This window comes from Myxocyprinus asiaticus, chromosome 22 (assembly GCF_019703515.2).
Source record: "Myxocyprinus asiaticus isolate MX2 ecotype Aquarium Trade chromosome 22, UBuf_Myxa_2, whole genome shotgun sequence".
NCBI classification, from domain to species: domain Eukaryota; kingdom Metazoa; phylum Chordata; class Actinopteri; order Cypriniformes; family Catostomidae; genus Myxocyprinus; species Myxocyprinus asiaticus.
This window is the reverse complement of record NC_059365.1, coordinates 17,927,501-17,948,971: the sequence shown is the minus strand read 5'-3', so window position 1 is coordinate 17,948,971 and position 21,471 is coordinate 17,927,501. Positions and strand designations below refer to the sequence as shown.

Sequence of the window (21,471 nt, the reverse complement as noted above, 5' to 3'; positions counted from 1 at the left end):
AATGTATCAATAACTTTTCGATGATGCAAGAAAAAAATATTTTGTTCGCTTGCGTCCATGACAACACACGCTCTGTTAACTGGCTTTGAGCAAAACGTCAGTCTCCACAGGGCGCTATATTTATAGAAGAGGAGTTTCAGGATCGGTGATGTGTAGCATCATGCTCTTCTAAGTTACTCATTTTTCTAGACCGCTCACTACACTCCTCAGACTGTCTCATCCGCTGGATTTTTGATCGTCTCAAGAGAGGTAAATATGTTGCTAACGTTATTTCTTATAACTTCAAATTCTTATTCTTCGAATACGTCATGTACAGATTAGAATGAATGATCGAAATTATTTCTAGTGTTAAGTGTTGCAATCCTCTATATACTGTGAAGCGAAAATTGCTTTATCTTAGATAATGTAAAAAAAAAAAAAAAAAACACTTTTACAGTTTGATTTATATATTCAGATGGATGTGTTCATTAGTTTGCTCATTTTATGCCTTGAAATTTGACTGTTCCTGCAATGTAGCAAAAAAGATAATGACAAGGTAGATGTGAATTGGATTAATTATTTTGGAAAAATGTAATAAACGGACAAAACTATATGTAAAATTATCAGAACACTGTTATTAAATATGATCGAACAATTGGAATATTTAATATAGTGTGTAATTTTGTTAAAATAATAATATTTACACATTTTATTTTAATGAGTCTGTTGCCTTACCCAGTTGTGATCATTTCACTTTTCTGTCAAACATGCAGGCATTCCTGCAGTGTTTGCAGAGGAATAAAAGTGGGAATTTTTTCTTTAAGATTTAGAGCTGTGTGAATCTTTGCTGTCCTCCTATATACCTTGCATCGATATTTCTCTGCCTTAATTTTAACATGGTTTCATAAAAAGCAATGTTAGGTCTTCATATATCTAATTATGATTCCTCAGTGGGAACAAGTCATCTCGTACTGAATACATCAAAACCTGTAGATGTGACTCATACCCTGTGAAGTGGGTCTAGAACTTCTCAAAACAGAAGCATCGTTAACACTGGATTCTCCGACTCTAAATCCAATTTTATTATAAACACAGGTGCGTCGTAACAAGTATTGCTGGTGTTGTGAATGGCATTCCATTTCCTGGCATGTGCATATACTAAACTAATACCATCAAGCCTAAAGAATTTATGTAAGTCGACATCCTGTATGCTCATTGACTGGGTGTCTCTCTAAAGCAGTAATATTTTGATATTTCATACTATAATATTTAAAATGGACTTGCCCAGCTCCGTAAGTCCTTTCAGGCATAATATTGAAAACTCATCAGTAGGATTAAGAAGGTGCTAGCAAGGACATCCATAGTTACAGCCTACACACACTGGACCTGTGAATTCACCATGCCCAAACCTGTTTGATTAAGTACTGTTTTGAGAAGTTATTGCGTGAACTTATTTCTTTGTTTAATTGCTCTGAGCAGGAAATATGTTTGGCTGAATCACATCTACTTCATGGCTCTGGTGCCATTTCCTTTAACAGGAAGCATATTAGCTTATTAAGGGCAGTGGTGGCTCAGCAGTTAAGGCACTGGGTTACTGATTAGAAGGTTGGGGGTTCAAGCCCCAGCACCACCAAGATGCCACTGTTGGGCCCTTGAGCAAGGCCCATGACCCTATCTGCTCCAGGGGCACCATATCATGGCTGATCCTACACTCTGACCCTAGCTTAGCTGGAATATGTGGAGGAAAAAAGAAGATTTTCACTGTGTATGTGTGATAATTATTAAGTATAACTTTGTGTTGTTTAATATATTGGATTTTTTTTTTTTTTCTCCCCAGTTTGGAATGCCCAATACCAACTACTTAGTAGGTCCTCATGGTGATGCGGTTACTCGCCTCAATCTGGGTGGCAGAGGACAAGTCTCAGTTTCTGAGACTGTCAATCCGTGCATTTTATCACGTGTCTCGCTGTGCACGACACCGCGGAGACTCCGCACGTGGAGGCTCATGCTATTCTCCACAATCCACGCACAACTTACCACACACCCCATCCAGAGCGAGAACCACTTATCGTGACCACGAGGAGGTTACCCCATGTGACTCTACCCTCTCTAGCAACCGGGCCAATTTGGTTGCTTAGGAGACCTGGCTGGAGTCACTCAGCAAACCCTGATTTCCAACTTGCAACTCCAGGGGTGGCATTCAGCATCAATACTCGCTGAGCTACCCAGCCCCACCGGAAAAACACATTTTTAAAAGAATAATAATGTTCTGTATGTTCTAATCATGGTTATTTAGTGGTATTAATGTTGAGACTAGTAATGATTGATAATCATAACAATAATTACAATAATAGTCCTATATTTAGAAGATACATATTTAATAAATTCTTTAGTCAAAGTTTGTTTTCAGGTTTGTGATCTTTTTCTGTGAGAGTTGACTGCCACAGGTGCATTCTATGTAATGCCCCTTAGTGGAAGGAAGTAACCGTTTTTCTGTGTAGTGATGTAATGAAATTATGCAGAAAGAGGTGTACATTGCTGAGCAGTAGACAGAGTTAACTTTTTAAAAGTCATCATTATTTCATTGTCATTTGTGAGGACATGCCACAAACTCCAAGATCTCAGTACAAAAAAAACAAAACAAAAAACCCCCCACACATTTAAGGAGTCTGGGTTAGTTGTTTTTAACCATTTGGCTGGTGCAAGTTAACTTCTAGTGCCATAGACAGGATCTGATCAAACATGCATGACTGCTCATGCTGACAAAAACCAGCCTGCTCCGGAGCTTTTACCGTACTTACAAGAAAATCTGGTGTACTTCACTTTTTCTTCAAACATTTCAAAAGTTTGGTGTGCAGCTGTGTAACATCAGTTTCTAGTTTTTGTGTCATGTTTCGGGAACAGTGTAATCACAATAGCGTGTCTGACTGTGGTGGTGGGGCCGTGGTTGAGCGCCAGCTTGTGACTGGAGAGCGAGATCAGGAGATGAGAATGGTAAGGATCATCACCTGGCAATTATTGTCTCTAACAGCTGTTTGTCATTACAGTGAGAGTTGGAGATGGATTTAAGAGCGAGCCAGATGCCAGTGAGAGAGAGAGCTGCCACATGCCCAGAGAGACACGTGTGAAAGTTTAAAGAGTGTAGTGCTGAAAAGCAAATTTTGTGTTACAAAATAAATACCTTTTGTGTTGGAACTCGCCGACTCCCACTTCCTCCTTGCACCCCATCACAAACTTTGTTACACTGGTGCCAAAACCCGGGATTTAAGGGAGGAAGAATGCCGCCATGGTTGCCTCACCTCTGGAGGACATTTTCAAGATGCTTGCCAGCATCCACCAGACACAATATCAGGCCCTCCTCGAGCTGCACACAGAACAGGAGCAGCGGTTTATTGCGCTCCTCCAGGCCCAAATGGAGGACCGGTAGGTGCTCTGGAGCTTGCTGTACCAGGAGGGTGCTGCCGCCAGGAATCTGCGACCATCCCGCCTCATGTTCTGCTAGTCAAGATGGGCCCCCAAGTCGATCCGGAGGCCTTCCTGGAGCACTTTGAGTGGACAGTGGGGGCTTGCGGATGGCCGAGCACGCAGTGGGTGGTCCGGTTAATACCACTGTTGTCTGGGGAAGCCCAACTCGCGGCGCAGCAGTTACCAACAGAGAACCTCCTGGTGTACGGCAACTTGAGGAAAGCCATCCTGCAACAGGTCGGCTGGACACCTGAGCAGCAGCGCCAAATCTTCCGCTTGCTGATCATTGGCAAGCACGGCTGCCCATTTGCCGTCACCCAGCAGTTCCGGGATGCCTGCCGGAGGTGGTTGCTGGCTGAGCAATGCAACGTCAGAGCTGTGATCGACCTGGTGGTACTGGAGCAGTTTATCGCTCGACTTCTGAGAGGGACGGTGGAGTGGGTCCAGTGCCACTGCCCGGCATCGCTCCAAACGGCCATCCAGCTGGCAGAGGACCACATGGTGGCATATTCGGGAGCCAACGAGCCCCAAGATCATTCTCTCTTTCTCTCTCTATCTCTTGTCTCCCCTCCTTCCCCTTCTTTCCATCCTGTTCCTCCTCCCCAAATCGGCTCTGGGGACTGCACTACCCACCGGTTTCCCCTGCCCCTCTCCACTCTCATTCCCAGGTTGGTGGATCTGCTGCCACTGGCGTTGAGTCTGGGCCAGTCTGTTTGAGCTGCGGGGAGCTTCTGGGACCAGTGCCCTGTGATGGAGGTTGGGACATTGGTATGGTCCCCGACGCGCCACAGGCTGCCCCCGATTGAGCTGGGATGTACCACATACCTGTGAGTATTAATGGGGGTACATACCAGGCCTTGGTGAATTTGGGTTGCAGCCAAACCTCTATCCATCAATGCCTGGTTCAAGACAAGGCTTTGGGTGCTAGTCACAAGGTGAAGGTAAGGTGTGTGCATGGAGATATCCACGATTATCCTGTAGTGACAGTAACGATTCGATTTCGGGGTCAAAAGCATAGTAACGAAGCTGCGGTCAGTTCCTGCCTTGGGCACGAATTGGCCAGCTTTTTCCACTTTATTAAGGGAAATTTGTGCGAATGGGTCCTGTAACAGAGCGTCTCGGTGTGGGATTTATAATGCAATGACTGGGGAGGCGGAGCCGGGGCCATCTACATCAGTTCCGCATCAGGATGACGTAAGGGAGGAGGAAGTCTCGGCTTCCCCAGCCCTTAGAGGATTCCCCACCGGGGATTTCCCTCTGGAGCAGGGAAATGGAGCACTTCGACCAAGTGAAAGTGATAGATGATCAACGTCTTCAGCCAGACATTGCACTCGCATATCCGTACTTTTCTATTATAAATGGCCGGTTGTATCAAGTGACGCAGGACGCTCAGACAAAAGAAGATACAACCCATTTTTTGATACTGAATAGTCGTCGGGAAATGTTATTCCAGACGGCTCATTATAATCCGATGTCGGGTCTCTTAGGGCAGGAATAGACACTGAACCATCTAATGGCCCGTTTCTATTGCCCGGGCATTAGTGGAAATGTCCGCAGATGGTGTGCGGCATTCCGTGAATGTCAGCTGGAGAATCCGCTGGCCACCCCAAGAGCGCCTTTGTGCCTGCTTCCTTTGATCGAGGTCCCCTTCGAAAGAATTGGTATGGACCTCGTTGGGCCATTAGAGCAGACGGCACACGGGCATTGCTTTATGTTGGTTTTGGTGGACTATGCAACGCGATATCTGGAAGCAGTGCCACTACACAACATTTCAGCATGTAGTGTTGCAGAGGGATTCTGAAATAAATCCTCACTGATCAAGGCACTACAGCCTCCACTGGGTTCTCCCCGTTTGAATTATTGTATGGGCGTAAGTCCCGTGGTGTCTTAGAGGTCGTGAGGGAAAATTGGGATGAGGGACCTTCACACAGCAAAAACGAAATTCAATACATTCTTGACCTGAGAGCAAAACTCCACACACTGGGGCAACCATCACAGAAGAATTTGCTACAGGCTCAAGAACGTCAGTCCTGGCAGTATAACAGGGGAGCTCAGCTATGGGAATTTACACAGGGAGATAAAGTCTTTGTATTACTACCCACATCAAGCTCTAAATTACTCGCAAAGTGGCAAGGGCACTTTGAGGTAACACGGCGAGTCTGGAAGTCGATTATGAGGTTAAACGAATGGATGGGGCGGAGCATGGCAAATTTACCACCTCAACCTCTTAAAACTGTGGCGGTGGTCCCCATGGCTTTGGCGATGGTGGTACCGGAGAGGGAGGAGCTCGGGCCGGAGGTGAACTTAGAATTCAATCGAGGCACCCCGGTCACTTGCGGAGACCACCTTTCACCGTCGCAAAACATGGACGTGGCCCAGTTGCAAAGAGAATTCTCGGACATGTTCTCGCCACTTCCCGGTCGTACGAACCTCATAAAACACCATATCGAAACAACCCCAGGGGTAGAGGTACACAGTTACCCCTACCGAGTACCTGAGCACAAAAAAAGGTGGTTCGGGAAGAATTAAAGGCCATGCTCGATATGGAGGTATTAGCAGAATCCCACAGTGACTGGGCTAGCCCAGTGGTGCTGGTTCTGAAGAGCGATGGCTCGGTCCGGTTCTGTGTGGATTACAGAAAGGTCAATGCGGTGTCTAAATTTGACGCATTTCCAATGCCTCGTATTGACGAACTGTTCGATCAGTTGGGCGCGGCTCATTTTATTCGACACTAGATTTAACGAAGGGTTATTGGCAGATCCCCTTAACACCAATGTCCCATGAGAAAACAGCATTCTCCACACCGCTTGGCTTACACCAATTCCTGACCCTTCTGTTCGGTTTGTTTGGTCCCCAGCTATGTTTCAGTGCCTTATGGACCAAGTCCTCAGACCACATTCTGCGTACGCTGGATGACATCATTATATACAGTAATGATTTGGTGATAAATGCAGCATCTGCGGGCAGTTCTGAGGTCGCTGCAACTGGTGGGACTCACGGCAAACCCCAAGAAGTGCACAATTGGACGGGTGGAGGTACAGTATCTAGGGTTCCACTTGGGTCAAGGGCAGGTGTGTCCTCAAATTGATAAGACCGCAGTGTTTGCGGCCTGCCTGAGACCCAAGACCAAAAAGGATGTGAGACATTTCTTGGGGCTGGCTGGTTATTATAGAAGGTTTTTGCCTAATTATTCGGTCGTCACCAGCCCGCTGACTGATCTAACTACAAAGGGAGCCCCAGACCCGGTCAAGTGATCAGAGCCGTGCCAACAGGCTTTTATGCAGGTGAAAGCTGCACTTTGTGGTGGGCTGTTGTTACATGCTCCTGATTTTTCTCTCCCTTTTGTCGTACAGACCGACATGTCGGACAGGGGGTTGGGAGCTGTGTTGTCCTAGGTGATCGAGGAGGGTGAGCGCCCGGTGCTATACATCAGCCGGAAGCTTTCGGCGAGAGAGGCAAGGTACAGCACTGTTGAGAAGGAGTGTCTGGCCATCAAGTGAATGGTGCTCACCCTTCGGTACTACCTCCTGGGATGGGCTTTTACCCTATGTTCGGACCACACCCCGCTCCAGTGGCTCCATCGCATGAAGGATACCAACGCGTGGATCACCCATTAGTATCTGGCTCCTCAGCCTTTTAAGTTCGAGGTGGTCCACCTCGATGGGGCACAGATGGCTGTTGCGGACTTCCTCTCCAGAAATGGGGTGGGGGGGGTGTACTTGGCAGGCCGGATGACTCCCTGGCCTGAGTCGGGCGGTGGGGGTATGTGGTGGTGGGGGCGTAGTTGAGCGCCGGCTTGTGAATGGAGAGCAAAATCAGGAGATGAGAATGTAAGTATCATCACCTGGCAATGATTGTCTCTTACAGCTGTTTGTCATTGCAGTGAGAGTTGGAGACAAATTTAAGAGTGAGCCAGACGCCAGTGAGAGAGAGAGAGAGAGAGAGCTGCTACGTGCCCAGAGAGGCATGTGTCAAAGTTTAAAGATTGTAGTGCTGAAAAGTTTTACAAAATTTTGTTTTACAAAATAAATACCTTTTGTGTTGGAACTCGCCAACTCCCGCTTCATCCTGGCTCCCCATCACAAACTTTGTTACACTGACCTTTTTAAAATATTAATCTTAGGGTGAGTTACCTCTGTGTACTCCCTTTTCTAGTGCTAATTGTCTGCAATTATTTTTTTCTTTGACCCGGATGTAGTCATTTTTCCATCTCGCCGACAGATTGTGATTAATCAGTTTGGTCATGCCTGAAAATTGTTTCCACACCAATGTAAATGCTCTTTATGTGGGCTTTGATTCTTTTGTACTTATTCAATTATGACTCAGTAATGAAAAGGCCTTATAAAACCTCTTACTGTAGATTAATTAGATTATCTTCTGGCAATACATTTTCCTGCTGGACTGAACTGCCCTGTGGTCATATGAGTTGTTCATAAAGTGCTTAGAACTGATTGTTCTGTCTGTGTCTGCGGGTGTGGTGGGACACATTCAAAGACCACAGTCGCCCTTATATGTGCCCTCCTTTACATGTGACAACTAGTATAAGATTATATTAGATTTACGAGCCTTGCCCTTTTTGTGTGGTAGAATTTAACATGCTTTGGTAATGTTTAGTCATAGGCAGGCCCAAACCGAAAGTACCACAGATTTCCGAAAGAATTCTGTAGCATACTCTACCACTAAGAGAGGACTGTCAGTTTGACCATGTTCAAATCCATTCTGCAGATTTTCCTCTACAAATTCAGCACAGAAAATGTGAAAAACCAAAAAAGTCTGTAGATACTGTCTTGGTCTGGTCATAGGGTAAGAATTAAATGTAGAAATAGGGCAGGGGCGGATTATGACTGGGGCCCATTTTCTTTTAGGCCGGGAGGGGAATAAAGACTAGCCAGAGGCACCAGTTCGAGAGAAAGAGAGAAGCACATGGCTGCGTTGCATGTGTTTCTGTGTATGTTTATGTTTGTTTTAAGTTAAGTTTCTGATTAAACTTTACGTTGACTCTGGAGCGGTTGAGGACCAGGCGACAGTGCTTCCGGGAGCCGGCGAGCAACTTTTTCTCTCTCTCCTCTCTCTCTCCTCCCTCTCTCTCTCTCTCTCTCTCTCTCTCTCTCTCTTTCTCTCTTGCTCTCACTCTCTCTGTCACCCCACCTCGATCTTTCCCTCTACCCTTTCTCTCCACTTGTCTCTCCCAGGACTCCAGAAAGGCGGGGAAGACCTGCCGGCAGGCACGGCCGGAAGGACAACGCCCCCCCCCCCTCCAGGAAGGGAGGGGAGGGGAGGGGAGTGCATTCAGCCGGTTCCTGCCGCCTCCTTGTCCGTCCTTGAACTGTTACACATGCATATATTTATATGGGCAATAATACATTATGACATATTTTAACTTCATCAAACACTTTAAATATAAAGAATTTAACAAATAGACTCCTACAGCATGTACATATGGATTTGGTGAAACTTGGCAAAGAGTTCTAGCAGTTCTAGCTTGTGCTGCTATACCTTTTCTAACTCATCTGAATGATGGGGTGCGTTCCATTCAGAAGTGATCATCCCTATACTCCCTATTTACTTTAAAGACCTCCATTGTGAGAGCATCGAAGGGCTGAAAGGTGTGGGGCTCAAAAATAGTGGTAATTTGGTAATTTCATTGTAAATTCTGTTTGCAATGACCCTACAGCTTGGCTACCATTATTATTCTCTCATCGAAAAGTGCTGTGAAGGTATCATGTAAGCCAAAATTATATGAATAGAATTTTTAAGTGTCTGTTTTTGAATGCTCATGATTTCAAATTTCAGCTGTCAAAACGTACACACAAGCCCTTTAATCTGCTTTAAGATACTCTTTCTTTCTTTCTTTCTTTCTTTCTGTAAGACCTGGAATCAACGTTATACCACAAATGCTGTTAATTAACCTTGGCTGGTACTGAAACCAGAATATTCTCTTAATAAATAAAATCTCCATCAACGATTGAACAAAACACTTGTTGACATGACCTAACCGTAGCCAATGTGTTGAGTAATTTTTCTTCATGTGAACAAAATAATGTGACATCTAAATCTGGCTTACAATTTAATTGACCTCTTAGCAAAGAAGACAATATTATTTTTAGGGATGCACCTATATGAAAATCTTTGTCCGATTCTGATTTTAACTAAAACTATTGGCCAATACTGATATTTTGCAACTTTCCTTATTTTGTCATTTTGTTTTATTTAGGAATTATGCTTTAAAACTGTACAAAGAGGTACAAAAGCTTTTTTACTGTTCTAACAATAAATAATATCCATTGAACACTGGATCTATTGAACACATGACAGACACAATTTTTAAAGAGAGCCACAGTGAAAGGGACATACATGATAAAAAGATACTAAAAATGACAGAAAATTATAACATGATGAATATTATAAATGAAAAAAGGTTATTTTGTACTTCTAAAACATTATTGCACTTCTGTTTTTGCAGTATAAAATGCAGCCTTTAAAGGTTTAGTAATTGCACAAGGCCATATTGCAATTTCAGTCTTAATTCAATCAATCATGCAGCATTAATGGAAATAAAACTGATATCTCAGAAGTAAAAGTCTGCTGGTTTTAAAGCTTTTCTAATGGTTCCCCTTATCATGTAGCCTATAGAGAAGTGCAACTTTCACTACTGTCACATCTGTTTATGAGAACGAGACAGAATACAAATTAAATAGTACATGTTCTTAGGAGTGCCAACCCTTCTACATATTGTGGCTTTTATTATTTCTTAATTGGGCGTTTGAATTCACAGAGTTTTTACAAAGAGAGTTACTAATTAATTATAAATAAACCATCGGTTTTTCATATCAGTATTTTCATGCTTATTATTATTATTATATGCCGATTGTTTTAATTTGGTCAATAATTGGCTGATAAATATTGGCAACCGAAACATCGGTGCATCCCTAATTATTTTACAAGAAGTCAGTTTTAATATAGTTTCTCTCTTCCTTTAGTGCCTTCAGCATTATCCTAGTCTCCTCGACACCAGCCATCATGACTGAGAATAAACTGGCCTCCTTTGGGAAGATGCTGCTGAGGCGTCGTGTGCTGGACACCACACAGGACGAAACCCGCTTCTCCCGTTGTCTCACCACTCTGGACCTCATAGCTCTTGGTGTGGGGGCAACACTGGGCGCAGGTGTCTATGTTCTGGCTGGGGAAGTGGCCAGAGAGAAGGCTGGGCCTGCCATTGTGCTATCGTTCCTCATTGCAGCCTTGTCTTCTGTCCTTGCCGGTTTGTGCTATGCTGAATTTGGTGCACGGGTTCCCAAAACAGGATCTGCTTACATCTACAGTTATGTGACAGTGGGTGAAATATGGGCTTTCATCACGGGATGGAACCTCATTCTGTCATATGTGATAGGTGAGCAAAAGATAATTCTTTAATTTTGACCAAAAAATACTGGATATGTAGTGGCCCCCAAAAGATTTTGGACACTTAAAAATGCCGGAATGTCTTTGCATTAAATGCAAAATATCCATCCATCAATCCATTGTGAAATGTTTTGCTTGAAAAGTATGTTTGTGCTATATTTCTTTAAAATTGTTTCCTTTGGTTTGACATTTCTGCATTGGCAGTTAAACAATGCAAAGACATTCATATGTTTTTAAGTGTGGGTTAAGTGCCTAAATACATTTGGGGGCACTGTATTCTTTCAGAGAATATTACGTTTAGATGAATAACTTTCAGAAGGGCACTGTAGTGTACAGGAATATTTTATGACATGCTTTTCCCTTTTGAATCCAAATGTTCTAATCAATCATCATCTCCTAAGAGTTCATTCTAAATGCAAGCCCAAGAGTTTGACCAATTATATGTAATTACGGATGAGTTGAAGTGAGTTTGAAACTGTTTGAAGTGTTTACTCATCTGGAGAATGAAAAGCTCTAGAGAAGAACTTAGGTTTGGCATATCCAGAAGAGAGAAGTCTACTCGTAGTGACATATTCTTGTCTCCATTTCACAGGCACAGCTAGTGTGGCCAGAGCTTGGAGCTCAACTTTTGACAATCTAGTGGAGAAAAAGATCTCTATTTTCTTCAATGGATCCATGTCAATCCCAGACACTGGAAAAGTATTAGCTGAGTATCCAGACCTGTTTGCCCTCATCCTGGTCATGTTGCTTACTGGTGAGAACTATTTATTCTCTTACAAAGAATCGCTCAGTTCTAATGAGGTGCCCAGTTACTTCTCAATTCACACACTACACGCTGATGTTTTACAGATCTGCCTTCCCAAAGTCAAAATGTTCCATTATTCAATTAAGCCAGTGATTGGATCTTTGTTTCAAAGTTAATCTTTTCTGGCTCCAGTTTTGGTCGGTTCTTTTCTGACTCCTGGTTCTTGTTTGTATGTGTTTGGCAAGGGACCCAAAAGGGAAACAATGGTTGATTGTTTCACACCAGCTAAACTGAAGTAAATAACTAATTTTAAAAAATCCTCTTCCCCAACAATCCTATTAGTAATGGGACTTGTTTTCTTTTCACCATTGCAATGCAAAAGACCATAATGGTGTGAATTTGCTATCTCTCACCTCCCACGCTACAGGATTATTGGCATTTGGAGTGAGTGAGTCTGCACTTGTCAACAAGATCTTCACAGGAATCAACCTGGTGGTTTTGACATTTGTCATCATATCGGCCTTTGTGAAAGGCGACACTGCCAACTGGAATCTCACTGTGGAGGACTACATTAACAGCACCAACCACTTACAAATGGCACAGTGAGTCACATTGCTTCAGCTGTTAGGTGTAGAAGTAGAATAAGCAGTAGAAATCAAGTACATAGAACGGCAACTAGCAATTAGGTCATTATCTTATTTACTGATTACAGACACTTTTGTTAAGGGAAATATTGACATATCAGGGGGTTGTTTTGTCAAACATACTTAAATGGACTGTTCACCCAAAAAGGAACATTGTATGTATATATCAGAATCAGAATGAGCTTTATTGCCAAGTATACTTACACATACAAGGAATTTGTCTTGGTGACAGAAGCTTCCAGTGCACAAACAAAACAACAACAAGACAGAGATAATAAAAAATAGAATAAAAAGAAAAAGTGAATAGAAAATATAAGTCTATATAGAAATACACAATAAGACTATATATATATATATATATGTACAAATCTGTTACAGATAGTGCAAGGGAATGTAATGGCAGAAGAGGTAGGATATGTTGGATAAATATAAATAGACTAAGCTGTGTATTGCACATAATTATTGCTCAATGGGGCAGTTTTAACTGTTCATGAGATGGATAGCCAGAGGGAAAAAACTGTTCCTGTGCCTGATGGTTATGGTGCCCAGTGCTCTGTAGTGCCGGCCAGAAGGCAACAGTTAAAAAATTTAGTGGGCTGGGTGAGTGGGGGCCAGAGTGATTTTTCCAGCCCTTTTCCTCACTCTGGAAGTGTACAGTCCTTGAAGAGAGGGCAGAGGGCAGCCAACAATCCGCTCAGCAGTCCGAACTGTAATAATAATAATACAAAATTATTTTTATATAAAAAGTAAAGGTTACAAAGAAAAATGTAATTAAAGAATATATAGTGAGAGAGATTGAAGTGTCTTTAAATTGAAAATGTCTCTTTCGCAGAGACATTGAAAAAGACTTTGGCTCAGGCAGCTTTGCACCATTTGGCTTTAATGGAATCCTTTCTGGCGCTGCCACATGCTTCTATGCATTTGTAGGTTTTGACTGTATTGCAACAACAAGTAAGTGCTACATGCAAATCATCTCATTTCAAACCAGTATGTCCTACTTGTAAAACCAAACTCACTCCACCTCTTTTCAATTCATAGGTGAGGAGGCCAAAAACCCCATGCGTTCCATCCCGATAGGCATCGTGGCCTCTCTGCTCATCTGCTTTTTTGCCTACTTTGGAGTTTCTGCAGCCCTCACCCTTATGATGCCCTATTACATGCTGGATGTTCAGAGTCCACTGCCCGAGGCCTTCAGCTATGTGGGCTGGGGCCCTGCTCGCTATATTGTGGCTGGGGGCTCTCTTTGCGCCCTTTCCACTAGGTACGTTTTTTAACAATTCAGAGAGTAGTATTACATTTGTGGTTAAAGGAAAACTGATTGTTCACTTAAAGGGATAGTTAAGGAATAAAGTATAAAGAATACATAATATATTTAATATTCCCATTTTACTGCTGTAATTCAGAGGTAAAGAGATATTCAATGTAGGGCAGGACCAGAGGTTGCACTGCCAATAATCATTATCCATCACTTTGACAGACTGAGCTGTAAAATTTGTCAATGTATAATTTTATCCGTCAAACTTGTCATTTTCACATTCACGTTATGCAAGCTGCTGTCATTACTTTACTTGGATGGATGTAATCAGTGTTGGGTGTAATCCAATTACAAAGTAACTAGTTACTTTAATATAATTACCTTTTAGTATTAAAAATTATTGTAACGCATTACATTTAAATTTCTTGTAATCAGATTACAGTTACCAACTTTCAATTAATTGAATTCCTTTTAAGTACATTATAGGGTTATGCTTATTTCGAATATATTAATTATGTAGAATACATGAATTATGGCCCCGTATCGAGCCATTGTGAAGGAAAAATTTGAGGTGCTGAGTGTGTGACTTGTGTGTAAGAATAAACAAGGAAGAAATATAGACATTATTTTGAATTTGTTGAGTGGAAATTTTTTTTAGAAAGTAACTTCAAAGTAAAGTAATTAGTAATGTGATTACTTTTTAAATGAAGTACTTAGTGTTAGATCTTCTTGTATTTGGCTGACCAGATATCGGTAGCTCGCCAATGTATCAGAGTTCTTCTAATACATAAAGAAGAGTAAGCCAGACCAAGTGCTCGTGGGGAAAAGAGTTTATTGATGTCGATCATATAGCATAGCTCTTCTGAATATTAACCCAAAGTTCTGTCTGTGTGACAGATCTTTATACCTGATAGCAAATGTGCTAACTATACATACAGGAGATTCCACAGGACCTCCTGAGCGGAACACAGCAGGTAGCATCCACTTGATGCTCCTGAGAAGAACCCAGCAAATGGGGTCTCTCAGAAACTTCCTGAGGGTAACCCAACCAATAGACAGGTTTGATTAATCTGTCCTATTTAACAAACACAGCTGTAATGGATTTGCATCTGAGGCACAGTTGCAATGTAATACCATCTGACTGTTACAATTAAAAATACACCTAATTCTACATGAGTAAAATAATCTGATTAAAATTTTGAGAAATAAGTAGTAATTTGTAGTGGATTACTATTTTTAAGTAACTTACCCAACACTGGATTTAATGCTACACTCACGCACGACACATGGCAGCGGTAATGACCATAACAGCCTTCTTAAAATTTTAAAGTTCATGCAAAAATGAAAATTATCTCATCATTTACTCACCCCTATGACATCCCGGATGTGTATGTCTTTCTTTCCTCAGCAGAACACAAATTAATTGGAAATTCGAAATTGCCCATAGGTGAGAGTGAGAGTGTGAATGTGTATGTCTGTGTGTGTTTAACCTGTGATGGACTGGCCACCTGTCCAGGGTGTTCCCCTGCCTTCGGCCCGAGACAGCTGGGATAGGCTCCAGCACTACCTGTGACCCTAAATAGGACAAGCAGCTATAGAAGATGGATGGATGGATGGATGCTACTGTTTGACACTCGCTTTTGTCCTTTTGCACATTGTCATCAACTAAAATATATTATTTTAGTTGATTAAAATTATATACCATTTTAATCAGAATAAAACTGACTAAAAAATTTACTACTTTTAAAGGACATTTTCATCAAAAGACTAAAACAAAAAACTGTGTAAAAATTTACTGCTGACGCAGAGCAAGTTATTACATTTTAATGTAAAAAAATATTTTCCTTTGGAATAACATGCATTAATGAATTTTGCAGGAATGTATTAAGCAAGTAAATATGGTCAGTTTTGATTTCATGTTTTGCTCTAATATAGTTTTTTGCAAGCAGGAAAACATATGGCTTTATTCTGATTATTTATTAATGTTGTTCTTCAGTTTATTAGGCTCTATGTTCCCAATGCCTCGTGTGATTTATGCTATGGCTGAGGACGGTTTGCTCTTCCGTTTCCTCTCCCGCATGCACAAAAAAACCAAAACACCCATCTTGGCCACCATTGTGTCTGGCACTGTAGCAGGTAAGACTGCAGTATTACTTTTGTAATAAATGTCAGTGGATTATTCACTGTTTTAATAAGTGCCTAACTTCTGGAATATTTCTCATTCCCTTCCTCTAGCTCTGATGGCCTTCCTCTTTGATCTCGCTGCCTTAGTGGATTTGATGTCAACTGGGACCCTGCTGGCATACACACTGGTTGCCGTGTGTGTACTCATTCTCCGGTGAGTGCACCTTCATTCACATGCTGTGCCATTCATACTCCAGGGTTGTTGGTCAAAAAGTGTTGGACCCATGATACTCATATTGAATTCACTGACCCTTGTGAATTTAGATACACTGGCGGCCAAAAGTTTGGAATAATGTACAGATTTTGCTGTTTCGGAAGGAAACTGGTACTTTAATTCACCACAGTGGCATTCAACTGATCACAAAGTATAGTCAGGACATTACTGATGTAAACAGCACCATCACTATTTGAAAAAAGTCATTTTTGATCAAATCTAGACAGGCCCCATTTCCATCAGCCATCACTCTATAACCTTATCCTTGAGTAATCATTAATCAATAAAATTGCTAATTTGGTACTAGAAAATCACTTGCCATTATATCAAACACTGCTGAAAGCTATTTGGTTAGTTTTTTTTTATTTTTTTATCCCCTTTTCTCCCAATTTGGAATGCCCAATTCCCACTACTTAGTAGGTCTTCGTGGTGGCGTGGTTACTCACCTCAATCCAGGTGGTGGAGGACAAGTCTCAGTTGCCTCTGCTTCTGAGACCATCAATCCATGCATCTTATCATGTGGCTCATTGTGCATGACACCGTGGAGACTCTCTGCGATCCACACACAACTTACCACGCGCCCCATTGAGAGAACCCCTAAGAAGAACCCCTAATCACGACCACGAGGAGGTTACCCCATGTGACTTAACCCTCCCAAGCAACTGGGCCAATTTGGTTGCTTAGGAGACCTGGCTGGAGTCACTCAGCACACCCTGGATTTGAACTCGTGACTCCAGGGGTGGTAGTCAGTGTCATTACTCACTGAGCTACCCATGCCTCACTATTTGGTTTGTTAAATGAAGCTTAACATTGTCTTTGTGTTTGATATTGAGTTGCCACATTATGCAATAGACTGGCATGTCTTAAGGTCAATATTAGGTCAAAAATGGCAAAAAAAGAAACAGCTTTCTCTAGAAACTTGTCAGTCAATCATTGTTTTGAGGAATGAAGTCTATACAATGCTTGAAATTGCCAAAAAACTGAAGATTTCATACAAAGGTGTACACTACAGTCTTCAAAGACAAAGGACAACTGGCTTTAACAAGGACAGAAAGAGATGTGGAAGGCCAGATGTACAACTAAACAAGAGCATAAGTACATCAGAATCTCTAGTTTGAGAAATAGACACCTCACATGTCCTCAGCTGACAGCTTCATTGAATTCTACCTGCTCAACACCAGTTTCATGTACAACAGTAAAGAGAAGACTCAGGGGTGCAGGCCTTATGGGAAGAATTGCAAAGAAAAAGCCACTTTTGAAACAGAAAAACAAAAAGAAAAGGTTAGATTGAGCAAAGAAACACAGACATCGGACATCAGATAATTGGAAAAGTGTGTTATGGATCTTAACCCCATTGAGATTTTGTGGGATCAGCTGGACTGTAAGGTGCGTGAGAAGTGCCCGACAAGACATCTATGGCAAGTGCTACAGGAAGTGTGGGGTGAAATGTCACCTGAGTATCTGGACAAACTGACAGCTAGAATGCCAAGGATCTGCAAAGCTGTCATTGCTGCACGTGGAGGATTTTTTTGATGAGAACTTTTTGAAGTAGTTTAAGTTTTGAAGTTTTTTTTCTTCAAATTGTAATATAAATTTTTCACATTATTAATGTCCTGACTACACATTGTGATCAGCTGAATGCCACTTTGGTGAATAAAAGTACCGATTTCTTTCCATAAGAGCAAAATCTGTACATTATTCCAAACTTTTGGCTGCCAGTGTAGATGGGATGTTGTTTTAAGTGATTTGCTTTAATCTGCTGTCCACAGTTACCAGCCAGGCAGTCTTGGCTCCAGTGGTGCAGATGAGAAGCCAGTAGAACTACAGAGGCTGGAGGCAAAGGGGGCCATGGCAGATGTGGATAGTGGGGATGAGTATGGCCAGGAGCTAGAGACAACACCCTTTAAGGAGAGATTTTCAATGCGATTGCTGGTGCAACCAAGCTGTAACGTACCTACCAAAATTTCGGGCATCATTGTTTACTCGGCAACAGGCATAATCTGTAAGCATTTCCTTTGAGTTAAGAAAACCATTTGCTTATCCATTGATCCAGTTTATGATGCACTGACATTGGGTTTTAGAAGTCAGTGTCCACTTGTGAAAATAAGTTTTGCATGCCCTAACAATAAGTATCGCATTCCCTCGCAATAGTTTGCATTCCATTTGCAGTAAATTTTGCCTTCCCTCCTAATAATTTTACCATGGTTTTACAACAGTTACCATATTTTAACCATGATATTCATAGGTAAACCTTAGTGATAATACAGGAAAACAAAAACCATGGTAATAAAAATCATAATTTTGTTGTTATTATGGTTTTACTACAAATACAACAAATTTTACTATAGTAATATTGTAGTAACCATGACTGTTGTAGGCTAACCATGTTTTGTTTTTGTTTTTTTGGCAGAAAGCATGTTTTTCTAAAGTAATATTGTAGTAACTATGAAATGTTAAGTAACCATGTTTTTTTGGTCAGATTCTTGTGGTTACTATGGTTTTACTACAACCCCAATTCCAAAAAAGTTGGGACAGTATGAAAAATGCTAATAAGAACAAAAAGGACTGATTTGTAAATTGTATTCACCCTTTGCTATATTGAAAGCACTACAACTACACATTATAGGATGTTTTTTGAAAATGTACAATAATGTCAAATCAGATGATTGCAACATGCTCCAACACAGTCAAGTGTTTACAAAACACTCCATTTCTTCTAATAACACTTATTAAGCATTTGGCCACTGAAGACACAAGTTTGTTAAGTTTAGAAAGTGGAATTTTCCCCACTTTAGCTGCAGAACTGTACAGGATCTTCTTGCCGTATGGTGTGCTTCATAATGCGCCACACATTCTCAATTGAAGACAGGTCAGTACTGCAGGCAGCCCAATCCAGCACCCACACTCTCTACTTACACAGCCATGCACTTGAATTCCGGGCAGTATGTGGTTTGAAGTTGTCCTGCTGGAAAATGCAGGAACGTCCCTGGAAAAGATGGTGCTGGATGGCAGTATATGTTGCTCCAAAATTTGTACATATCTGTCTGCATTCATGGTGTTCTCACAGATGTGCGAGTTACCCATGCCATGGGCACTGACACACCCCTGGCACATACAGACACTGGCTTTTGGACCTGACGCTAATAACAGCGTGGATAGCCCTTTTCCTCTTTGGCCCGGATAACACAACGACTTTTTGAAATGTGGACTCTTCAGACCAAAAAACACAGTTCTACTGTTCTACTTTCCATCTAAGATGAGACCGAGCCCAGAGAGGTCGGTAGTGCTTCTGGACAGTGTTGATGAATGGCTTCTGCTTTGCATAGTAAAGTCTTAACTTGCATCTGTGGATGCAGCGGCGAGTGGTGTTGACTAACAAAGGTTTACTAAACTTATCCCAAGCCCATGTTCATGATATCATTTAAAGATGAATGCTGTTTTTTAAAACAGTGACGTCTGAGGTATCAGAGATCACACGCATTCAGAAATGGTTTTCTTCTTGCCCTTTACGCAAAGAGATTTTACCAGATTCCTTGAATCTTTTAACTATATTGTGCACTGTAGAAGGTGAAATGCCCAAAATCCTTCCAATTTGTCTTTTGGGAACATTGTTCTCAAAGTGCTGGATTATTTGCTGAAGCATCTGTTGGCAAATTGACAAATCTCGAATGATCCTTGCTCTTGAAGGACTAGGCTGTTTTTGGAGGCTCCTTATATATTATGACATGATTGCCTCACCTGTTCAACATCTCCTGTTTCACATCGCCTTGTTATTTCAACTCGTCAAATTTTTATTAGTCTTAAACTGCCCGTCTCAACTTTTTTGGAGCGTGCAATCATCTGATTTGAAATTACTGTACATTTTCAAAAAACAATGAAATTCACAAGGAAAAACATCATATAATGTGTAGTTGTAGTATATAGCAATATAGCAAAAGGTGTAACAATTTACAAATCACTCCTTTTTGTTTTTATTAGCATTTCTCATACTGTCCCAACTTTTTCGGAATTGGGGTTGTGCAAATGGTATTTGAAGTAAAACCATAATAACCACAAAATTATAATTTTTATTACCGTAGTTTTCATTTTCCTGTATTATTACTATGGTTTTACTATGAATATCAAGGTTAAAATATGGTTACTATAGTAAAAACCAATGGTAGATTTATTGCGAGGGTACACAAAATGTATTGGAGGGCAGAAAATAAATTCACAACCTGTACTCTAAGGGCTTATTTCTAGACTTAAATAAGATTTTAATTCCCCGATTTTAAATCCTCCTTCAAAATCATTTGATTACTCAGATTTTGAACCCACAATCATATATTATTTTTTGTTAGTGCAACATGTAATTTGCATTTTACAAATCTGCAATTTAGAGCTGTGTTCTACCTTGAGGAAATGCAAAATAATAATGTAGCAAAACAATATTAAAAGAAACATGTGGATAACCACCCACTTCTATTTTACTCTTTCCCCATCAGCTGTGCTTTTCACTTTGCTGTGTGTGGTGCTGGCAGTGTTTGGGGAGCAGGTGCGGAAGGGAAGCCCTGTTTATATCATTGCTGTTGTTGTCCTATCTATTCTCTCCACCATCTGCATCTTCATCATCTGGAGACAGCCCCCGAGCAAGGAGATCCTCACTTTCAAGGTACAGAGTGACATAATTTTAGAGGATTTGTTGCTGAGGAAATGAGCTATGTTATTACTTTCTGCTTACATTTCTCTTTGTATTTATTTATTTAAGGATGTTAGTCTCTGAAGGCCTCAGATTTTGGTGTTTATAACAATCTTTTCTCTACCTTTTCTAGGTGCCTTTGCTCCCCATTCTGCCACTGATCAGCATCTTTGTAAACATTTACCTAATGATGCAAATGGATGGACCTACATGGATTCGTTTCGCAGTATGGATGGCTATTGGTGAGTTATAGCATATCATCTTGCAATCGACAGAAGGGGAACTTAAAATTTCATCATGTATTTAGAAACCATAGTCATTTTAAAAATCTTGGAATATTTCAATATTTTTAGTTCCCCATTGTAATATGTCTGAGAGTTTGACTTTGTGTGCCAATGCTCTCTTTTAGGTTTTATAATTTATTTTGCATATGGAATAAGGCACAGCTCTGAGGGTAAAAACAATTCCCCTCAAAAATTTTAGCCCATTCTTCAAAGAATGAGGCCAGTCTATCTAACTGAAGATGACAGCGAACTTGAGGGGGCCACACCCTAAGGAGAGGTACTGTATTGGTTTGGCAGCCATGTTACAACCGGTTATGCTGCAGTTTGCACCATATTTTTCTTCTGAAGTCTGTTTCTTAGGTAAACTGTATATTTCATTTTAAACATTTACCTTGTGTCAGTGTACAATGGTACTGTAACAATATTACTGATATATGTCTGGACTTCTCTATATAATGAACAGTATTTGGTCTAGTCCTAAATGGATTTTGTGTGTGGAAAAGTTGTGGGGTTTTCTTTTTCCATTACCAGATCAGAGGTGGGGCACAAGAAAAAAATGCCTGTCTTTTCTGCCTGTTGGTGTCCTCTGGGCATTAAAAGGAATAATTCACCCAAAAATGAA

At 41.2% G+C, this 21,471-nt stretch overlaps 1 protein-coding gene across 1 annotated transcript in view; it reads left to right on the top strand.

Annotated features, from left to right (window-relative positions):
• The first annotated feature begins 141 nt into the window (after positions 1-141).
• slc7a3b (solute carrier family 7 member 3b) overlaps positions 142-21,471 on the top strand; it is a 21,346-nt gene continuing 16 nt past the window's right edge. Inside the window, exons 1-12 of the mRNA XM_051649939.1 lie at positions 142-249; positions 10,425-10,834; positions 11,438-11,599; positions 12,018-12,192; positions 13,067-13,185; positions 13,273-13,495; positions 15,486-15,625; positions 15,725-15,827; positions 17,657-17,889; positions 20,372-20,538; positions 20,699-20,807; positions 20,975-21,471. The exon at positions 20,975-21,471 is cut by the window's right edge and continues 16 nt beyond it. Of these exons, the coding sequence (XP_051505899.1) occupies positions 10,465-10,834; positions 11,438-11,599; positions 12,018-12,192; positions 13,067-13,185; positions 13,273-13,495; positions 15,486-15,625; positions 15,725-15,827; positions 17,657-17,889; positions 20,372-20,538; positions 20,699-20,807; positions 20,975-21,048 (1,875 nt within the window). The 5' untranslated portion in view covers positions 142-249; positions 10,425-10,464 and the 3' untranslated portion in view covers positions 21,049-21,471. The remainder of the gene's footprint in view (positions 250-10,424; positions 10,835-11,437; positions 11,600-12,017; positions 12,193-13,066; positions 13,186-13,272; positions 13,496-15,485; positions 15,626-15,724; positions 15,828-17,656; positions 17,890-20,371; positions 20,539-20,698; positions 20,808-20,974) is intronic.